Below are 22,960 nucleotides of genomic sequence, written 5' to 3' on the forward strand. Positions count from 1 at the left end.
GGGTAGCGCTGTGGGCACACGGACCCCGGCACGGGGCAGGGCACGGGTAGCGCTGTGGGCACACGGACCCCGGCACGGGGCAGGGCACGCGTAGCGCTGTGGGCACATGGAACCCGACACCGCTACCGTCCGTCCTCGGCTGCGGCCCAGCAGCGGCAGCCCGCCCTCACCTGCCCGAGGCGGGGCTCCCGCGATGGGCAGGGCCGGCCGGAGCCTCTGGCCCCGGGCTCCGCCGCCGGCTCATGCGCAGCCGCCGGGGATGGCGGTGGAGATGGCGCCGCGAGTGTTGCCGCTGCCCAGGCAGCAGTCCTTCAGCCCGCCCATCGTCCTCAACCCCTTCGTGCACCCGGGCTCCCTCAGCACCGGCGACAAGCTGCGGGTAAGGCTGGGGGCGGGTGGGGAGGCCGCCGGGGCCGGGCCGCGCTGCCCGGGCTGGGATGCGCTTGGCAGCGCGGCGGGCACGGCACCCCCGGGCACGGCTCAGCCCGGGCGCGGCTCCGAACCAGCGCTCCGTGCCGTGGCCGGGCCTCCGCGGGGCTGTCAGCGCTGAGGGCTGGGGGCACCGGCCGCTTTCGAGCCCCCTTGCCAGGGCAGAGCGCGGTGTGAGCGATCGAGGTTTGAAAGTGCCGCCGGCAGCCGGGGCTGCGGGGCCTGGCCTGCCATGCACCGCCCGTGCCCAGCACCGCCCGTGCCCAGCACCGCGCCCGCAGCGGAGCGGAGCAGCCCCGGCTCCGGTCACATCCACAGCTCCCGGCTTGGCTGGGAACGGGCTGCTAGTGACAACATTTCCTTCCCTGTACGGCACAGTTTGCTTCCTGATCTAACCTAGACATACGCGGGGAAGTTATGTAAACGGTCAAAGATGCAATGGGTGATCAGCATAAAAAAGTCACTGTTTTTGAAATTAAGTTCTTCAGCCTTTCAGAGTCCTCAAGCTGCTTACTCAATGCATACACAGATGCTTACTGACTTCAAACTTAAAACTTTAAACACAAGATTCAAAACAAGCTTTTGGAAATATTTGTGCAATCATTGCTGATAACACATCATGCCTAGAGAAAACAGCGGTCCTGTTTCAATAATTAAGTACTACTCATCAGTCAGTCATGTCAGATGCCTCAGCTTTAGAGTTGAGATGTCAATTTCTCTCTAATATGAAAAGCTAAAACAGAAGAGAACTTTTTCAGTCATGCTGTTTCAGATGCTTAACTGACATTAGGCTGATCTTAAGCCTGGGGTGGGGGCAGTGAATCTCTTGGCTCCATATTGCAGGGTGTACAACAAGAAACAGTACCCCATATTCCACTGTGTCACTGACTGGTGTCACTGGGTGAATGGAATCAGGCCTCTGAGCTGAGTGCTATCCCAATATGACTTGTGTACAAGCACACACTAGACTTACAGGATACTCGTACAACTAAAAAAGCTTTGATTCTTGAAAACCTTCCTTAAAAATCAGCTGATGAACCAAACATGAATATATGATTGAGGACAAGACATCAGTGTGTAGGTGAAATTACAGCATTTTCTGCTGATGTTTATAAATATCTGAAGCTGACATACAACTAAATATTTTGTGTTTCATATAGATCTTTGTCAAGTTATAAACAATGTTTGCCCTGAAGATAGCTGGGTAGAGGAAATGTGAGAAAGCTGGAAAACAATTTCAAATCCTTTTATCCCCTGTGTTTTACTAGCAGCCTGGAACACATTTCAAGTGCATCTGGATCAGTAGCTTTAGGCATGAACCCTGAAGAAACCAGTTTCTTAATGAGGTTCCATAAATTGACAGCTTTCTATGCTGCCTGTCTTTTCTGGAGGGTGCACAGACTACTTTCAAAAACTTGCATTTTTAAGTTACTCCATAAAACAACTGGAAGGAAAAGCAACCGTCTGGGTTAGGGCCTGGCACTGGCAAGCTGAGGAGCAAAACAGTCACAGAATTGTAAAGCAGAAAAACACACAAGAGAACCTTTTTTGTATTGTGTTTTGCTCCCTTCTGTTCTTTTCCCCCTTGGTCATAAGGACTGGAATACTTCCTACTGATTGCTTTGTCCTGTGAGCCTCTGCTCCTCTCTTGCTCAGCACTGCCAGTCAGACCTGCTGGGAATCAAGGCCTTAGCAGACACTGTTACTATAAACTTCAGAAAAGGGAAGTCTCCCTTCCTGTTCACATCAAGTGCAATGTTTCTTCATTCTTGCATGTTAAGGATAGTCTTGTTATGCCTCCCAATTCTGTACTATTCCTTTAACATACACCAATACAGATACACAATTTCAAAACCCTCTTTCTTTGGGAGTCCACAGCAGGATTTCCATGCGCTGGTGACCTTGCATGGGCTGTGTCCCTGATGAATGGAGCTTGAAATGAGACAGGGTAGCTGTTTGTGTTTCATGCAGTTTCAAATATAAAAACAGCCACACTGAAAAGTGAGTGAGAAGATTTTACAATTTCTTGCCAGTCCTTTTTAAAAGTTTACAAGCCACCCTTTATTTGTCATTCTTTAGAATGTGCAAAGCAAGGATCAGTTTGGCTGTGCTAAACATCTTCATGTGCCAAATGATTTTAAACCAGTTGTCAAATACTTCTGTTTTCCATCCACTGACTGAAGTGCTTCAATTCCTTGTTGAGATTTTTACTGGAGTTCTTTTGCTCCTGATTGCTCCCTTGCTGTCCTAACTTCTGAACTGCAAATCTAAAGCAGAAATTCTAGTTAAGTCATTACTGGATTCCAGTATATTCAGAAGAGATGCTCAGTGGACTTCTGCAGTGGTGAACTACATAATACCACAACCAGCATGCGAAAAGCAGTATTTTTGGAAGCAAGCAGCTGGGTTGCTTGGCAGAGCTGTGACATCCTCTGGATGCTCATGGAGCACTGTCTTGCCCTGTGTGTGCTGCTGGGGACAGTCCATCTGATCACAGCTTCAGATGTCAGAGTATTGCAGTGGGAGCTGGGCTTCACTCTGGCCCCCAGCCTGCTCTGCTGCTGTTTCTGAGATAACTTGACAGCAGCTACAGTTGAACAAAAATTTTATATGGAATTCTGTGGCTTTCTGATAGACCTGCTTTTCCACTTGTAAGGTTCCTACCATCAGTGGAGGTATAATCCCATGTATTGATCAAAGATCAATCAGCTGTGGGAGCAGGACCTGGACTGCCAGCACTGCTGCAGTGACAGGATGTGCAGTTATTGCAGACACAGTAAACAGAAAGTACATGGGTGATTCAGTATGTGGGAAAAGGTTCTTTGGATGACTCAGATTACTTCTATCTTGGTGATTACTGCACAGAAGCTGGAGTGGCTCTGAGCCTACTGAGTAGTAACTACACTTTGTATTTTTCTCTGTATGTTTTTATCCTATGCTTTCCCTTTTCTAGTCTAGCTTGACCTTCCTCTTTTCTGTCCTTTTCTTACCCTGTTCTGCAGCTGATGGAGCAGAAACCAACTCTGCCTCATTACACAGTGACCTAGAAAGCCAATAGCTTGCATCAGCAAATCAGTACCACCTGTGCATCTGCCTAAACTAGACTAATGAATTTATTAAAGTTTTGAAGAAGGGATTGTTTTGCTTTTGCTATTGCATCCTTTATCTTTCGTTTTAGGTCAGTACATATGTATTCTTTTTTTCATTAAGAAAAACATTATTTTAAGTCAAACCACACTGACTTATGCTCATACTGCCCATTTTGGATAACTGAATGCAGCTGAAATGTTGAACTGGACTATAGATCATAGTAAAAGAGGATGCATATAGAGAAAAAAAACCCAAATCTAATTTTGGGAGACAAGCAAGGAGTCTTTGCTGGTTTATCTTCCTAGCTGACTTTTTCAGATTTGCCACAACTGGCACCAGAGTGAGTGGGAGCAATAGATGTCTAGGGTCAAACCTGTCATGCTCATTTCTGTGATCCAGAGCAGTCCTTTGCCTGTTGTCCATAAAGTTATGGTTAAAATCCCATAGCTACCTACTTACACAGAAATGTTAAATAAAAAAAAGGTGTAATCAGACCTAAATGTTCAGATCTCTCCTGGAAACACACTGTGTGGCAGTGCTTGCAGAACATAAACATCAACACAGTGTACCTGCTTATCATGCTCATCTTAATTTACTCTGTGTATCCCCTGTCATGTTTGGACTGTTGCCACTGTGCCTGTGGTAACACAGAAGTGAGTCCTGAAGGCCCCAAATTCATCTTAATCCTCATCAGTGTCAGAAGGTTTAGAGCCAGATGGCAGAGCCTCTCCTGAACAGTGACAAGGGGAGGGTAAGAGGACGTTACATGAAAATGGAAGGGATTTGGTGAGAGGAAAATTAGAAACAACTGACTATCAAAAATTTGGATAAAGTACACACTAAGGTGCTTATTTTCAAATATACCACACTCGTTCCTTTTTAAAGAAAAGAGGTAAATTAAAATCCACTGTGATGTTAATAATCACAGCTCTAGGAGGTTACAAACTATTTTGTAAAGCTGTCTCACAAAAAGCCTTGCTTTTTCTGTACAGTAAGAGGCGATTGTTAGAGCTGACTAGAAAGGTTGATTTTGAGAGAGGAGCACTGTTCCACTGTAGATTTTCTTAAAAACCAGTAAAGCATGAAACATAGTAAGCTCACAAGAATAAGTTAAACTCTCTTAACTCTCCTTCAGTAACTTATCCCATGCACTTGAACTGGTGGAGCTGTCAGTGTGTGACACACTCTCAGATAAGTTTTGGGGGACTGGAAGAAACAGCCCAAATAAATTTTTAAAAATCACTATTACAGTTTTTTTGGGTGTGTTTTGTTTTGTGCGTAGGTTTGCACACAAACTGGTCCTCATCAGTGAGTGGCAGCAGAGCTGGGTTAGTGCCAAAGGGAGTTGAACCCCTCACTGGTTTCCCAGCAGTGCTGGGCTCTGAGCTGCTCACACAGCTCACCTGCCTCCCAGCCCCACCTTGCTCAATCTGCACAGTTGCACCATAAAACCAACCTTCAGGATACAGTTTCTAACCTAATGTGCTGGGGTAAAACAATTAAGAATTTCTTCCTGCCCTGTACCAAAGCTGCCTGTGGTACAACATGGTGCCAACACACCTGTTTCCCGGAGCTATGCATGAAAACAAGCAAGCTAAATATTCCTGTGGGAAGGCTGGACATGATGTTTGAGGATTATTTGCAGTCAGGGCATCTAAAACCTTGGTTTTGTTAAAGTCCCAACTGGGGGAAATGACATTGTGTTGTGTGTGCACAGCTCCATGGAGCAGCAGTGAGGACAACTTGCAGCAATATTGTGACTCAACACAGGATTTGTCATTTGAAAGGGCAAGACTGCAATTAGTCATCTTAAGGATCCCTCTTGACTTCTAGATAGGCAGCTAGTGATAGAAAACCCTGGAGTGGAGATATGTGTCATCTGAGCTGGTTTGTGCTGCAGACCAGGACCAAATATAAACCGGAGCCAGCAAACTTAGTTTACCTTCTGTGTCTAGCTACATCCAAGCCAAAAACATAAATACTCAGATACTCCAGTTCTTCCTGAAATGGGAACTCAGAAGAGAAAATGAAACCATTAATTATTTCCCATAAGAGCACTGGAATAATTAAAGCTTTCCTTAAATCACAAAGCAATAGTGGTAGTACTTTAAAATCATTGTAAAGTAACTATACAGATAGCAGAGTCCTTTCTGTTGATACCATTTCTTAAGATTTTTCATCTCTTTTTTTCCAGACTGTTCTCCAGGGGGTTATTTTGCTTCCCCTCCGTCTCGTTTTCATCACATTCCTTTTACTGCTAGCTTGGCTGTCTGCATCAATTGCAACTTTCTGTCAGCCTGGAAGAGGAGTTCTGCCACTGCAAGGATGGAGAAGGTGAAAAACTGACCAATATTTGTGAAAACTAAGCTTTTTTTTTCCTAATAACACAAAGCCAGGGTCAAAAGCTATTTTTTTCTTTCACTCCTCCTTTTGATTAAAGAGGATTCCTCAGTTTTACCCATTTATATGAAGCAAATTTTTAATAAGTGTATTTTACAAGAATAGTGGACCTTTTCAAATAGGTATATTTTCAGTTGTCTTGAGGCTAAAAAAATGTATAAAACATTTATAGACAATCTGTAAGCCAGGACTTATTTCAGTAATAATCCTTACAGGAATATTTGAAAAAATAAATTCATTAAGCAAGTATTTTGTAAGGTATCATAGGCTGAGCTCCTGTGTAGCCTTTGTCCTTTCTGCTAAGCTATGATTCTGTGACAAAATTAGCTTTGACAGCTCCTCAGCTGCATTGCCCTTGAAGTGGTATTTCACAGCTGCTTCTGTGGGTTCTGGGTTTTAGTCCCTCACTTCTGACCTCAAAGTACTGAAGTTCCCTTCTAGCCACGATGCACTGCAGCTGCAGGAGGAGGAGGAGACACAGGAGGTGAATTCTAGACCAGAAGTTTAGGGGGAGTCCCATGAAAGGAATGTGTCCTCTCCAGTGGGAACATGTTCCAGTAAAGAAACATTGTTATTTAATCTTATTTAAAAGTGACAGTAAAAAAACAGTATCAGTTACATCACTTCTTTTGGAAAGGACACTAAATCTGCTAATTACCCCACTCAAAATAGTTTTATGGTACAATGCCACGAAATATGCCCTGAGAAATAGTGTACCTGGGAAGAGGCTGTACCCTGCCTTATCTTCCATCAGGAAAGGTGATGTCCCCTTGCCCACTTCCCTTCAGCCCTGCATTCTGGTGATGTCCCCTTCCCCACTTCCCTTCAGCCCTGCATTCTGGTGATGTCCCCTTGCCCACTTCCCTTCAGCCCTGCATTCTGGTGATGTCCCCTTCCCCACTTCCCTTCAGCCCTGCATTCTGGTGATGTCCCCTTGCCCACTTCCCTTCAGCCCTGCATTCTGGTGATGTCCCCTTCCCCACTTCCCTTCAGCCCTGCATTCTGCGGGTGAGTAGCATTGCTGCCCTGTGTGGGGCCCCATTGCTGGTTAGAACTGGGAAATCCGTTAGGGGCTTTTCTTTTGAAGTACAAAATAAAAGCTGACTGTAAGCTGGATGAGATTTTTGTGTTTCTGTTTCCAAGGAGGATGGTCCAGATCACCCTGTCCGGGGTGACTCGCATGGCGTACTTCGTGATGGGGTTCCAGGTTAAAGTCAAAGGCAAGGTGGCGAGTCTGTCAGAAGCACCAATCTTTGTTGTAGCTCCTCATTCAAGCTTTTATGATGGCATCGTTTGTGCCCTGACTGGAATGCCATCAATAGTGTCTAGAGCAGAGAATTTGTCAACTCCAGTATTTGGCTGTAAGTATTTATGAAAAAAACGTGAAAGTTACAAGTTAACAACTCGACATTGGGTCAAAAATTTTATCTCCTAAAGTGATTTAAGGGCAGACTTTTAAGCTCTGTCTTGCAAAGACACTGACAAATTGTTTTCCAGCAAAATTCCTATGACACATTATCTTTTTGAATGGGTAAGAATGCCTAGAAATTATTCTGTTTCTTTTCAGGTGTGAAATATGATGTCATTTTGAACTTCTTTTATACTGAAAGCATGTTTTGCAGCTGCTCAGACTGGAAACTTTCTCTTTCATTCTCCCAGTAGTAGCTCAAAAAATCTGTTTCACTGCTGTCTTTTAACAGTGTAGCCCACAAATCTGAGTGAAGGTTATTTCAAAACAGACCCAAACTACAGTAGTCTGGAAAATACCATATTGATAAGATTAAACTTGCAGGCAATGTTATGGATTTTTTTAATGGGAGCAAGACCAGGAAGGAATAAAAGACGAGTTACTCAAAAAGGAAATGCAGGGAATGGAAAAGATCAGATGAGTCATGCTTCTATTATTTTCTCCTCCTTCTGGCACAAAAAGAATCCCCATTTGCATTATTGCTAGAATCAGCTGTAGACTTTCTGCTGGCTATACAGTAACCCAAAACTAAACACAGCAGGCAATATAGCAAAGTGTTTTTGTAGAAAAGAAATGGATAGAGAATATATTGATTTTAGCTTAAAAGCAGAGGATTGGGACAGAGAAGATAATTCTTCGCCAGGTTTCTCATCACAAAGGTCCACATATTCTGATGTAGACTTCTGATTAAATGAGGGTTTTTATTTTTTTCTGTAATTTACATCAAAGCTATGCATGCTTTGTAACAGAAAAGGGAAGGCTAAAACTACATTTTGGGTGTAGTGTGCCTAAGTTAGGCCTGTGCGTGGCCCGTGAGCAGACCCAGTCAGGTCACTCTTTGGAATTGTGTGGAAATGCTTAGTGAAAAATAACAGCAATATTATTAGAATGTGTTTGGGTAAATTTTGCATGTTTATATCTACTGTAAAGCTCCTCAGCTGGGTATGTCTTCTGTGTCTTATTTCCCATTTTGCAGAAAGAGAATAACAATGCTCTTATCAATTTAGTCTGGAAGTTGTTTGTGTGGAGTCTGTCTCCTAGCATATAAATAACATGTTTTTGCTATAAGGAAGCCTTGAACCCATGTGTTTTCTAAGCACTAGTATAAGGCATTTTTTTGATCTGTTTCACAGCCATTTTGAGATCCCTCCAGCCTGTAGTAGTTTCTCGTCAGGACCATGATTCGCGGAAGAACACGGTGGCTGAGATAACCAGGCGGGCACAGTCGAGAGGCCAGTGGCCACAGGTAATAAACACACCACTAACTTCCCTTCTGTCCCGTGTTCTTGTTCCCTGTTCACTGTGCATCACAATGGCACAAATGACCAGCTGGATAGGATTCTTAAAGTGTACAGAAATGGGAGTCAGCCCTCGGGTATATGACTGGGTTAAGAAGGGTGTCCAGAATATGATGTGGTGTCCAGAAGGAGTTTTGTTGTGACAAATGGATCAGATAAATCCAACCAGTACCAATTGCTGTTGCAAATGCAAATGCTCTTGCCTTTCTCTTTTCCCTTTTCAAGTCTTAACATGCTGCCTTCAGTGTGAATTGCATTGGTATGGATCAGTATTCTGAAGCTGGACCACAGAGCTGTGCTCACACCAGGTAGAGGATGAGCAGTTGATGAGATGGATAACCCAGACTGTCCAAGATTAGTACAAACAGTACTTTAGCCCAAAACTTCAGAGTAATGTGTAAGAGTAACTACGTGAAAGTTTCTCACATAGAGTATAGACAAGGTGGAAGAATTTTCCTTCATTTTTGTTCCACTGAGTAACTTTTGAGTAAAATTAAGAGGAAGTGAAGATAATAGACTTCAGTAGGAAGTATCTGTGACAGCTAGACCTGCTGTTTACTGCTCTACTTCTGAACAGTCTCTAGAAACAGAGACCATTTAAGTAGGGCAGACCAACACTTGCCATTTTTTTTTTGTAATGGCATTATTTACACATTTCATACATTTTTACTTCATAAGTACCTTTCTAAAGGCTTTTTTAACATTTAAGGTACTTTGACTCATAAATGTATTTTTCTAGTACAATTGCTCTAAATAATTTTAGAGCCTCCATTATTTTTGAAATTTTTCAGTTAAACACGCACATGACAATTTTTTTAATACTGGGCTTACAGTCTACCCTGCTGCTTATGATTTGCTAAACTGTTTTCGGTGAATGCCTTGGTAGACTTGATCTCTGCTGGAAGCAGCATGGGGAGGAAAGGGAAATGGGCTCCTGCATCAGTGCTGCACTTGGGATGAAACCTAGATATGTATTGTGGCATAAATAGATTATGAGTCAAGTAATCTGGGAATCTCCAAGACTAAGTCAGCAGTACAACTGAGGGTGTCACTGGGTGATTCCTAGTCCTGTGCCCTGGCCACACTTTCTGATTACAGGATGTGTCATGGAGGACTGGCTGGAACTTGCTGTGTGCAGCAGCCTCTGTCATACCCTTGAACAGTGTGTGTCCCTGGGTGTGACGTGCTGAGGCCTCTCTCACGGCTGGCCTTGATCTGTTCATTCAGACTGAAGTGGGAGCACACCTGATCCGGACCATTTTGTGCTGGGGTGTTTTTAGAATGCTGCTTATGATCCTGTAGTTTTATGTGAAATACAAAGCTTGTGTTCCAGAGGGGGCCAGATTCAGTGTGCCACACTGCAGTTCCCAGTGCACTTCATGTACTGTCTCAGACACCGATCCTGAAACCTTCTGGGTGCTGGTGTGTCTGAGTCACTGGGGTTCAGAGCTGCTGTGGTGTGTAGTGCTGCCAGAGCTCTGCCTCACAGCAAATGCCTTCTCTGCCTTTTGCTCTGCTGCTCAAGCTGTGTTCTCATCACAGCTGGCATCTCACTGATAGCATCTTCACTGTGAATGCCCAAGCACCTCATGTACTTCCTTTCAGCCCAAACTCCTCTATTTATACACCCAGCAACTCAATAAGAAACTGCTGTCTTAAGAGGGACAATTTATTATTACCAACACTAAAAGGACAAGTGAAACACTTAAAGCATTTTGTACCATGTTTTTGAACTGATAAAGGCCTTTCCCCAGAACTCCTTTCTTGGAGAGCATTGGTTTCCAAGTCAAGATGGACCAGGTTAATAATACTGTGAGCATCCTTCATTAATATGTTTGTTTCCTTTGGAAACAGTAGTGATATTCTTGTAATACACTACAACAGAGCTTGCATAAGGTCAGCCTGTGTCTAACAGATGCTAAGGTATAATCCTTTTATGAAATATATATGTGTGTGTGTATATTTTTCTTTCCCTTTAAATCCAAGATGCTGATTTTCCCAGAAGGCACCTGCACAAACCGATCCTGCCTGATCACATTTAAACAAGGTGAGAGATTTTATCCCGTTGTTGTTGAAAAAAAAACATGTGATACTAATTTGATAGTTGTAGTAAGGACTGAACTTGTGAAGATATATCATCGACAACAGCACTGTTGTAATCCCTTACATTATTAAAGTTTCAGAGGTACTAAACCCACTCTTTTATAGTAGCCAGCTTACTTCTCTAGTTTGTGCTGTTGTGTAGGATTCAAAATGTCTGTGACATATATGAGTAGTTAGTTGGGGGATTTTTCTGGGTACAGTTTTCATCTAATATATTTACTGAGAAACTCAACTGTGATTGTTATGAGATGAATGTATGAATTTAGATGTTGTTCTTTTATCTCATCTAACAGGTGGGCTATCTTACATTCCTGTAAATTTTGCCATGCAAGACTTAACAGCCAAGTTACAAAATGTCATTGCATAGCACTTAGCAAGCCTGGACAACAAATCGTTTTTAACAGAGAAATATTTTTCATTGCACCACTGATCATTAGATTGTTGTGCTGCCCTTCAGTTAAGAAAGGAGAACAACATGACTTTAACTGTTTTACAGTGTCTTGGGTAGAAGTGTTAAAAACCATTACTCCCTGGGCAGATCCATATCACTTGTGATGATCAGACCACAGAGTGATTCAGGAAACGCTCAGAAGCCTTGTGAGCATCTCATCCTTTGAAATTAATGCCCATCAGTGGGGAAATAATGCACAGAAAATGAGTTTGAACAACCCAGGGATCTTAGGCAGCTTTCTCCTTGAGATAGAGCCAAACCCTTTTCTGTCCCGACATCTTGCTGGTTGTGCTGCTGATTTAAAAACAAATAAAAAACTAAAAACCCAAGCTACAATACACATAAAACCCAAATCAAACAGCAAACAAAAAACTGAAGTAGAACACTTCTCATTTTCCTTGTGTTTTAAAAAATGTCTTCTTCCAGGTACTGTTGTCTGAAGTAAATCTCTTAAAGTTCCCAATTGCTGTATTAAGCTTAGTTTAACAATTAATTCTGATTTGTGGCTGCAGGTGCCTTTATTCCACGAGTCCCTGTCCAACCAGTGTTACTCCGATATCCCAACAGGCTGGTGAGCAGAAACTCCTCTGTTACTAACTAATAATACAGAAGGCAAAAGTCTGACTTAAGTGGTACCTACAATAAATACTTTGCATTGTCACTGAAGAGTATATTGTGCTGAGCTTCAGCATTGCTAAAGCTAAGCTAAGCAGCCAGGCTTCCCAAGTGTCACCATGGTGTAGTTGCTATTCTGACTCTGAAAAATTACTGCAGGGCTTCTTAGCTAAAGGGGGGAGACAGGAAAGTGTTGTGGCGGAAGTTGGGAACTTCCTGCAGTGCCACAGAGCCTGTCCTTTGAAGTCTAAAATGGACAAACTTCCCTATTAGTCATCATTTTCTGGTTAACCTCAAGATAGCCTTACTGCAAAAGGACTTGTGATGTTTCTGAACAGAAGCAAAGCTGAGCCATGCAGTACATCCAACACCCCTCCTCAGGAGTGCAGCTTTGCAGATGTTCTTTTCAGGCAGCATTCCTTGTGCAGCTCCACTTCACTCTGCCTGTAAAGCTGGGACCTTTTCAACATTTTTTAAATTACCTGGTCATCCAACAAATCCAGGAAAGACCAAACTTTCACTTCCTAACATTTTGTTAGGATTGAAAATATGGTTGTTATTGTTATTTGCAAAGACTCCTTTGTGTAATCCTTTTACAAATAAATGTCAAATATGAATCACCCAAGGGGATTGGTATTGCATTTCCCTGATAAGATTTAAGGATCTGCCAGTACACACTGTAAAAATAATGTATAAGAGGTAATAAACACAGAGAGAAGAGAAAAAAAAAAATCAAAGAATGGTAAATTATGCAGAAATGTCGTTAACTAAATGAGACATGTTTATGAGAATGCCTCTCTAAAGGGACTGGTAAGGCCCACTGACAAAGTCTTACCCATTTTTCTTTTCCCTGCTTCTGTTGTTTAGATCAGAGTGAATGATTTACAATATCTAACTAACTATAAATGTTATTCCCAAATGTTTATAAAAGTCTGCCATGCTTATTTCCAAATTTTTAAGGCAAGGAATCCAATTTGCCTTAACACCTTTATTTATTTTCACTATAGGCCTATAAAAACATCATCCGCTTTTACTAAAATTGTGCCTGTTTTAAATTGTAACTTGCTTGCTTGCTAACTTTCATCTGGTTTTTTCATACATTTCTGTGTTTTATTTTTTCCTTAGGATACTGTGACCTGGACATGGCAGGGCTATTCATTGTAAGTTTCTTAATCCTGCTGAAAATTGCATACAGAAAGTTTTCCCCTGTTGCTAAACAGTCTGCCAAACAGATTTCACTAAGCCAAGACACATGTTCTTCTAGATCTGTTTTTATTAGGGGGAAATATCAGTAGTGCTGTCATGCAGTAGATTTCATATCTGAATGGCTAAGAAACGGTTAGCAAAGGAAAGTATTATTTCCAGTTCCACCACTCTTTTTTTTTAGTTTTCTCCTGTTTTGCAAATTAATTAGAACAAAGGAAAGAAAAGTATTAAAGAACCTTCACAACTGCACTGAAAATATGTCTAGAAAATACTTTTCACTTTACAAACATTCATTAAAATGTGCATTTTCAGACTCCATATACCACATTTTCATATGGAATATGTAGTGTATCTAGGTACAGTAGTCCTGATTTACTAACATTTGTAAGGCAGTTAATTGTGAAACACGTCTGGACTAGTGGAGCAGATCATAAGCACCTTTTAAGCTATCTTTATAAATATATATATGTATATACACACACTTTTTTATATATATATAATCCTGACATCTGCACACTTAAACAATGGACACGATGGACATGAAAATTTCTATTTCAGTTTCCCAAGATTTTTTCCTCTTTCTACCATTGCTGATATCAGCTTACTGAGACTAATGAACATTGCAATTTCAGTACATACTACGGATTTCCTCCATGGAGGGTTTTTGCTGAAATATTAAACTAGAACTGTGTCTTCAGTTATGCTAGATAGAGTAGGAGCAGGCAAAGAAAGAACTAAATCAGAGATATTCCCATGGGAGGGAAGAGGCTGCCCATTCACTCAGAGTAGAGAAATGCTCTGAGCCTGGTGGCTGGATGGTGAAGGCTCAGATCAAAATCTGTGAGCAGGTGAAAGGAACTGCTTAGCAAAATCATGAGGAGAGAAGGGATGGATGGAGAAGAATCCATAGATTCTTAGCAAAACTAACTGGAACCAGGAGAAGAATATTCCCTGCACAAACTTGTAGATCACAACATGCAAAAGTGCCTCACTCTTTGTAAAACTTCCTGGATATTGTGGCCAGGACGGGACAGTACCGGTCTCCTCAGAAACCTCCTGACACAGTTCCTGCTTTCACTTACTGCTTATCTCTTACTTCTGTGCCTTGGAGGAATACCTGATGTTATGTGTTTGAAAATCAAGCATTAAGAGTGGACTTGTGCAGAAGATAGACAGGATCCCATAGGTTCTCTTGCCTTTTCCCTTTTCTATTTTGCCCAAAACAAGAACAGAGAAACACTGCTTGAAAGTTTTCTATTAAAATATACCTGCTGTAAAGATCAAGTGTGCATTTCTGCTTAAAAATCACAGTGAAAAGAGCAAGTCAGAAGTAGAAGTGACTATGCTTATTCTCTTTAGCAGTTTCTCCCTTCCCCAAGTTTATCTGTTGATCCTAAAATTTCTGACGTTTTAAAAAAGCACTGATGGTCGTGACCCTGGTGGCACTTCATTAACACTTCTGTGTAAATGTTACTGTAATTTGAAAAGTGACTAGCAAATACTAACAAATCTAGTTCTGCATAATGAAGTTACTGGTCCTATTTTGCAGCTGAGAGAGTAAAAGATAAAGTAAAGCTTCTTCTCAGAATCAAAGCTCTTAAAATTTAAAATCCAGTGTCCATGGAGGACCTCCTTAAAGAGAGGGAGATGTTTTAGTGGCCAAAGAGCTGTGCAAAATTGTTAATGTGCTTGAGAGCAGACAATAAGTTGCCTGCCCTGTGAGCAAGCAGCAGCTGTATACAGAAGCCCTGTTAGAAAAAATGTGAAAAGTAACTTTTTGGGAAACTTCACTGCAAGGTACTTAAAAACCTTGCCTAATACTAACTTTGGGTTTTTGTGCTTTAAAATGTTTAATCTACTGACATGCAAATTCTTTTGTTTTAAATAAGTAAAATTTCTTTTTCTTCCTCTTTGCCTGCAGTAAAGAGCTGTGCTTAATGACAATGTGTCAGATCTTCACAAGAATAGAAGTTGAGGTAAGAATTGGAAATATTTTTGTATTAAGATTTAGCAACCAGGGAATTTCTGCTTTAATATAAATGCAGTCTTCACATTATTAGTTATTTTTAGTGAACAATAAACAAATGTCTCAGATACAAGAGCAAGCATCACAGTAAGGAATAGATTTGTTGTCCGTATGTATGTATCATACTGATGAGTTTCTAAGACAGCTGCAGAAATTACTTTATTTTTAGAGCATTATAAAATCACTGTTAATTATCACCACATGAATTCTACAGATATTAAAACTAAGAATTAACATACATTCTTTCAAACATAACAGCTTCTTTTTCCCACCTCCCCGTTTCTCTGATCCCTTTTAAGTAACCTTCTCTTCCTCACCATTTCCCCAGACTGGACTCTCATAGATTTCTACAACTAAGAGTTCATTCAAGTACTTGTGCTGAGCCTCATGTAAGGAACCAGTTCCCTTGATCATTAAATCCACTGCACAGCACAGGGACAGGTGAATGACAACTGAAACAACATCCACACTTCCTCATGTGAGCACCCACACTCTAACTGCTCCCTGCCAAGGAGGCAGCTTTCAGAACACATTCCTTACCAGACCAGAAAGGATTGTCAGTGTGGCCTAAGCTGGTTTAGGAACCTGAGGAAGGGGAGAAAATGACACATTTTGCTGTTTATTTGCAAAACACAGAATTTGGCAAGAGTCCAAAGCTTTATGGATACAAGCAGTGTTATTACTGCTAACAATTGGCAATCTAGTCTGTGTTGTGGAGCAATGAAATTCATTTTAAGGGAGCATCTTGTTACTGTATAGTGCATGAATTAGACACATATTTGTAGAGGGTGTAATCAAGAGATAATTCACCTAATAATTTTGTTCAGTGTGATTTATATACATGGGAGCAAGGAACAATTAATGCAGCCCTTCCAAGAGAAGGAAGAGCATCATTTTCCCTACTTCAGAACAGAACTCAAACTTGTTTTTAAAAAAATAAATTTCATGTTCCAAGAGATGAAACTGAAACATGAAAAAATTTGCAGCTTTCACAGCAGCATGTGTCCCCAAAATGAAACTAATTTCTTAGTGTCAGTGCAAAAGCCTTTCAGTTTCTACAAAGAGGAGGGACACATTTTCCTGTGGAAGGAGGGACTTCAGCTACTCATTTTAGAAATGGACATTTTTGTTGCTGTCCCATCCTGTGTGTAAATAGCCTCCCCACTCCCACCAGTCTTGGAGTGCCTCTACTTGATGTGCAGGAGCAGTGATGGGCTCCAGGGCTGTGTGTCCATGTCCAGTCCTGCTCTAACACACTGGGATATTGCACAAGGAACTCAGCCTGGCAGGGAGTTTTAGGGCTGCAAAAAATACAGCAATTGGCAAATTCTGTAAGAATTTGAAGAATTCAGAGAAGAGAGACTAGGTCTCAGGCAGATCAGAAAAATATTTTTGCTGCTGAAAGAGGTGTGAAGAATTTTCTTACAGGACTGAATTTGGCTGGGAAGATGCACTTGCCACTCTCCAGCAGATAAGCAGCTGAGCTGTGAGATCATGCAGCCACTGCAGGAGGTCAAGAAACCAAATTCTTGATTCTCAACTGGCAAACAGGTTTTATGAATAATTGTAGGGGGGTTTTTTGGAGGGGATGAAGGTGGTGTTTAAGCTGCCAGGAATTTACCTCAGCCTCAAGTGAAGTCATGACCACTGTCAAAGCCGTGGCCGTGTTTGCGTAGATAAACCCAGAGTTATGACTTCATCCCACTCAGGGGTGTCAGAGATTCCTGCATGCTCTGTGCCTGTGCTTTCTCAGTTTAAGATTTATGTGACTTCTCAAGGGGAGTTGTAATAACCAGGGACCTATTCCAGGCTTTGAACAAAGCTGGCAACTGCTTACAAAAGGAATGAAATCTCAAATATTCCCGTCAACAGCTGGACCTCTCCTTTCCTTACAGGGGAGACAACTTTTAATTATAAAATGAAAATTTTATGGTTATTTGACAGATAACCAATTCCATAAACTCACTGGTTTTAATCATAAAGAGAAAACATTCCTTAAAAAAAAAAAAACTTTGAATATCTCTTCAAGACAAACTGTTTATATGGGACAGTTAGCACTGCAATAATGCATCACCAGCACCTGCAGTATAACTAAAGCAACACACTGGTACATAATTAATAACTTTCTTCCAATGAACCATGAGCAACACTTTATTTTGGAATCTTTGTATTCTAGGAATTAAGGGCAGGGTGCAGAGCAGCAGAACTCAGATAAGTGATAACCATAGCTGGGAAAAGGCACAGTAAACAGCTGTGAGCAAACACCGTAGGCTGAAGTAGGAAGAGCTCCCCCACACACAGCCCTTTGCAAACAGGTGCTGGTTCATGCCACAATAGATAATAGTTCATCTAGAGGCTATTTTGGTAAAAAGGTACTTCCAAGTTCTTACATAATAATACTGAATCCTCAATAGTAAACTTGTTTCCATTTAGATAGCTGGGGTGTTTCCTAGGTGTGGTCGGAGAGGGCTTGTTGGGTTTTTTACTTTCTGCTTGGAGTTCCAGTTAGTGTGCTACTTACAAGTCAGAACTATGATTCTTTAATGTTTTTGTCAAGGGGGAAAACTTATCAGTCACATGCTGACAGATACAAGGTATGAGATGGGACTGCAGTTTGTATTTAAAAACATTAAAACTCTCACACACGCTAGTCTAATATATATCACTTAAAAAGGATCTCTGAAAAGAAGTGTTCAGTATTTCAAGCTCACATTCTTACCAGTTCAGCATTTAATCTTCTCAGTATGTATTTATTATACTTTCCTTCTTTGGAGAGTTGATTGTACATCTTAAGCTTCTACCAATCCTTGAGGGTTTTGCAGTAAATTTCATTTGTGTGGGGAGGGCAGAAGAGCCTGAGCAGTTTCTGAGGCGGCTGAGACCTCTAGTGCTCAGTCCTTTCATTGCATGGCTGATGTTCTGTTCTCCCGCACTCAAAACAAAAGTAAGAAATTGCTCATGTTCCTAATGAAGTGTTAACTACTGAATTGATTGGATAACTCATCCCTTTCAGTTTCTGCCTGTTCATGTTCCTACTGAAGAAGAAAAGAGTGATCCAATTCTTTTTGCCAACAGAGTCCGACAAACCATGGCAAAGTAAGTAACTGATCATCAGTAAAACCTCTGAGAACTGTTCTTTTATATCCAGCAGTTCTATATACAGCCTAATCATAATGTACAATTTAATCAAGTTTTGGGTATTATCCATTGGAATTGCTGTAGATTTTCACTAAGAGGTGTCAAAATCCTATGCTAAATTACCCCAATTGTTTTTACATGGAACACAAAAAAGATATACATTGGAACATAGTACGTTCAATTCATAGAAAACTGGAATAAAATGATCTCTCCTTGCTTGGAAAGGACAAGTGGGTGGTGGTTTGTTCTCCAGCATTACTGGGCTGCATTTACAAGACTGTAAATCTTAAAAGCTCATGGTGCTGCTATAATGTAGTTTCACAGTGTGGTTTCACAGGTTCATGAAATGGTGTGTATTGCTTTGTCCTACTTGCAGCAGTGCAAGAATGAATTAACATTTGCTTTGCATATCAGAGAAGGGAAACTGCCTACAATAAGTTTCATATATAAGAAATTAATTAACCTTCATATATAAGAAATTAATTTTGCTTTTCCTTGATTTTATTTCAGTGCTTTGAATTTGCCAGTCACTGATCACACTTTTGAGGATTGCAGACTGATGATTTCAGCAGGACAGTTGACTTTACCCATGGAAGCTGGGCTGGTGGAGTTCACCAAAATTAGCAAGAAACTCAAGTAAGGGAAGTTTTACTGCTTGGTAACATAAATACTAAAGTGCTGCAGGTGTTGATGGATATCTACCAAAGGTTAAATAACCAGACTATGGACTTGGCCATGTGTAACATACTGTATTTAAGAATACAACTTACATAAATTACAAGGAAATCAGAGATGAGGAAAATCCCAGTAAGGACTAATCCCAAGCAATTTTTGTTGCCAGAGAAAAGATTGTTTTCACCAAAGGGTGAGAAAAGCAGAGCATTACCTATTTGAAGAATGTAATGGTAATCTTGGTGGAAATTTAAATTGCTTTAGTGGTGAGGCACTGACAGCTTGTGGCAGGAAGTAAAAAGCTTTCTTTCCAGCCTGAAACTTCAGCTTACTGTTCTTAGTTTTACTGTGCAGCCATGTGTCACTAGTGATGTTAGTTTTTTCTGTCTGGATACAGTGGAATTTGAGGACTGAGCCATGTAACCATACTCCATCAAATAACCTGGCATGGCTGTGGTGAAATCTGAATGTGTCCAATAAATCTTGACTTATTATTAAGTGCTATGTATCCATTTATAGAATTCTATCTGGAATACTTACATGGCAATCCCAGTTATTCTTACTGAGGTGCAGTGGTATTTTTTGCAGAGATCTGACAGTTCTGAGGCTCTAGCAATACTGGTTTTTGGGTAGAGAGCTTGCTAATAGAGCTGAGACCTGCTCCCTCTGTCAAGGAAATACTTACCCTAGAGCATGATGCAGAAAAATACTGTTACACCTGAATTTATGGTAATGAAAAGCTCTCTGCTGGAGCAGCCTAGTAATTGGACAGACAATTCTAGGTTTGGGAAGTTATTCTGTGGAAGTCTGATATACCCAAGCATAGAACTGCCTGCTTTTAGTATTAATAACCAGAGGGGAGCAGTCCTTAATTACTGCTTTAAAGTCAAATATCTGGTCTGAAGTACAGCATTAGAAAAGCTGTACACACATGCCCTGTTGGGCAGTTTTTCACTTTTGAACACTGTAATAACTCCTACTGAAATTCCATCTGTCCGAGAACTGCTGTATAGAAATATCTCCTCTCTCTCATGTTTGCATAGCCTAAAATGGAATCATGTCAGAGAGCAGCTGGATACTTTTGCTGCTATTGCAAGTGCTTCCAAAGGGGGAAGAATTGGAATTGAGGAGTTTGCTGAGTACTTGAAGCTGCCTATTTCAGATGTCCTCAAAGAGCTGTTTCTACTTTTTGATAGGGTGAGTAATTGGTTAACTGACTTGTTGACAATATTTTGTTAGACATCACATACCAAAACTATATTTATTATAATGCATTATGTCCAGCTTAGTAAATGCTTCTTGGTTAACAGTTTCTGTAAGCAAGGTAGGTGACTCCTACAGTTTTTTTTCATAAGTTTCAGTGGAGAAAATATTCATTAGTTTCTGCCTTGTGAGATGGCAGCCATCCCTCAGACCAAGCTGCTGCACCAGTATCAGACAATAATCTTCATGCTGGTAACAGCTGAATATTTTCTTTGGCCAACTGCAGATTTTGATTTTATGTACATTTTGATAGCTTGGTTAGCTGTTGTAATTAATTAGATAATTTAAGGCAGAGTGAAGCTAACTGGAGTTTTCACTGGAGCACTGCAGTGTTCCTGCTGTGCTTGTGAATGGTGCTGTTAGACTGTACAGGGACCCCTCTTGCTTCTCTCATCAGTAAAGTGGGCTATGTGTTAACATGATCATTTAGGCTTTACCCCTAGTCAGTGCTAATCTCTCCAGTTTTCTTCTTCTCTCTGAGGATGACAGAAATGGCTGCATTTCTCTCTATACCAGAAGCATCAGTGACTAGAGCAGAGATAGAATTAATCTTACTTCTAGGCCTCCACTTGTGCTGCAGTGCACACAGCCTGTTGTCCTGCAGGTGCCTGTGGACTGGAGGTTTTCTGTTACCATAAGAGCTTTCCCAGCTCACCATCACTCTTCCTGATCAGTTGGCCTTAGCAGTACACCTGTCCTTGGGAGGCCATGGTATATGCTGATTAAAACTGTTTCAGGATTTTTGACATAAAAAGTTTTTACAAGCTCTAAAATAGGAAAGAGTCAAACATATTTCCTGAACTTCTGAAGTCCTTGAAGCTCTAGCAGAGCTAGGTACTCATCCTTTTGTCGTTTCTGCCTCCCTATCTTGGACCATTGGCTCCTGAGCTATGTAGTCTAAGTCCTGATGCACAGTATCTATATCAGAAATGTGCAGTGGCAACCAGAGTAATTAAGGGCAATCATACTCCTTCCACTTTCTTTATATGGTGCAACATCAATGACTAGAACTAGTAGAGTAATGCTCAATTCACTAAAATTTTGAGGGACTAAAAGATTGTGGAAACAAAGAAGTGCAAGGCTGCATTCGCCTTTAAGGAGATCAGCACAACTGAGGAACAGTCATGCTCATCTAACAGGGCTGGTTTCAAATTGCTTCAGGTATGAGCATAAGCATTCTGAGACATCTGCTTTGTGGGTTTCAACCTCATTATGTTTCTCTCTAAAATGGTTCCTTCCTCAAATCACATAAACATAACAATGCAAAGAAGAAAAGAAATAGGGGCGTATCTACACCTGACAGAAACCAGTGAGACGTAACTGGGAGCCAGAAACATGCACAGACATGGTGAGGTCTAAGCATGCAGATAAGCTGTGTTTTACCCACGCCCAAGTCAGACACAAAACAGCTTCAGAGAGCTACAGAACACTGGATCTCTGAGTAAGTCACTTCAGAAAATCTTCACAATGTTCCTTGCTAAAGCTTTGCTGAGTGGAGGAAGTGGAGGAAGTGGTAAGAGTCGTGGAGGAAACCTTGTACGTGGCCTTGGAGGGCTCCTGACAGGAGGTGGAGGTGCAGGGAATATTGGAGGACTTGTTGGAGGTCTCGTCAACCTTATAAGTGAAGCGGCAGCTCAGTATAACCCAGAGCCACCTCCACCTCCTCGCAATCATTTTACAAATGTGGAAGCTCAGGAGAGTGATGAGATCAGACAATTTCGTCGCCTGTTTGCCCAGCTGGCTGGAGATGATATGGAAGTGTGTGCCACCGAGCTAAGGGACATCCTGAACAAAGTCCTCTCCAGACACCAAGACCTGAAGGCGGATGGCTTCAGCTTGGACACCTGCCGCAGCATGGTCGCCGTCATGGACAGCGACACGAGCGGCAAGCTGGGCTTTGAGGAGTTCAAGTACCTGTGGAACAACGTCAAGAAGTGGCAAGGAGTGTACAAGCAGTACGACACTGATCAGTCAGGCACCGTGGGGAGAGCCCAGCTGCCCAGCGCCTTGAGGGCTGCGGGGTTCCAGCTGAACGAGCAGCTGTGCCGGGTGATCGTGCGCAGGTACGCCGCCGAGGACGGCAGCATGGACTTCAACAGCTTCATCAGCTGCCTGGTGCGCCTGGACAGCATGTTCAGGGCCTTCAAGTCCCTGGACCAGGATGGAAGTGGCCATGTCAGAGTGACCATTGAAGACTGGCTGCAGCTGACCATGTATTCATGAAGGCAAAGAAGAGGCTTTGTGTGGAAGATCCACCTGGAGGGCTGCACTCCTCTGCTACACTGCTGTGGGCTTTGCCTTTAGTCTTTCTAGGGCAGATGTAGCAGTAGATGGCTTAGCTTCAAGTGTAGTGATTCCTCTAGTGCATGCACTAGTCTGCTTTTCTGAGGGGTTTCTGTAGGTTGTTTGGGCAGTTGCAAAAGTTAAGAAAATTCTAAACTCTAAGGTTAGGGAATATATTAGAAAGATCAAAGCTTATTTACTGTTTCATGTAAAGTGGCTTGTACACTAGTATAACTATTACATAAAAAAGCTCCCAAGTTTGGTGTTGATGTTGCTGTTCTGGTTTGTCAGCAGTCACTAAGCTGGAATAAATGCTGTTTGCCTGAAGGCAGTCACTGGTAGAGTCTTGTGCAGTTATTTCTAATGAGGGGAACAACATTAGAGTTGCAATAACTGTAATGATCAGTGAACTTACATAACCATTCAATTTCCTTTCTACTTCTGCGTTTTCATGCTTGGCTGCTGAAGCAAAACCTCAGTTTTACTGTCAGTTATATCTGGTGGCCAGGACAAAATTG

The 22,960-nt window shown here is 41.7% G+C and overlaps 2 protein-coding genes across 2 annotated transcripts in view; both read left to right on the forward strand.

Annotated features, from left to right (window-relative positions):
- Nucleotides 1-247: 247 nt before the first annotated feature.
- The window catches only part of LPCAT2 (lysophosphatidylcholine acyltransferase 2), a 29,865-nt gene continuing 7,152 nt past the window's right edge, over nt 248-22,960 (forward strand). Inside the window, exons 1-11 of the mRNA XM_058813318.1 lie at nt 248-379; nt 5,714-5,853; nt 7,063-7,280; nt 8,521-8,633; nt 10,672-10,732; nt 11,752-11,810; nt 12,980-13,014; nt 14,982-15,036; nt 18,100-18,182; nt 18,735-18,860; nt 19,940-20,093. Coding sequence (XP_058669301.1) covers nt 260-379; nt 5,714-5,853; nt 7,063-7,280; nt 8,521-8,633; nt 10,672-10,732; nt 11,752-11,810; nt 12,980-13,014; nt 14,982-15,036; nt 18,100-18,182; nt 18,735-18,860; nt 19,940-20,093 — 1,164 coding nt within the window. The 5' untranslated portion in view covers nt 248-259. The remainder of the gene's footprint in view (nt 380-5,713; nt 5,854-7,062; nt 7,281-8,520; nt 8,634-10,671; nt 10,733-11,751; nt 11,811-12,979; nt 13,015-14,981; nt 15,037-18,099; nt 18,183-18,734; nt 18,861-19,939; nt 20,094-22,960) is intronic.
- Nucleotides 21,505-22,758, forward strand: CAPNS2 (calpain small subunit 2). The gene is given in 2 exon segments (XM_058813319.1): nt 21,505-21,583; nt 21,586-22,758. Coding segments are annotated over 2 exon segments (876 nt in total). The 3' UTR covers nt 22,383-22,758.

The sequence above is a fragment of the Ammospiza caudacuta genome, chromosome 13 (assembly GCF_027887145.1).
Source record: "Ammospiza caudacuta isolate bAmmCau1 chromosome 13, bAmmCau1.pri, whole genome shotgun sequence".
NCBI classification, from domain to species: domain Eukaryota; kingdom Metazoa; phylum Chordata; class Aves; order Passeriformes; family Passerellidae; genus Ammospiza; species Ammospiza caudacuta.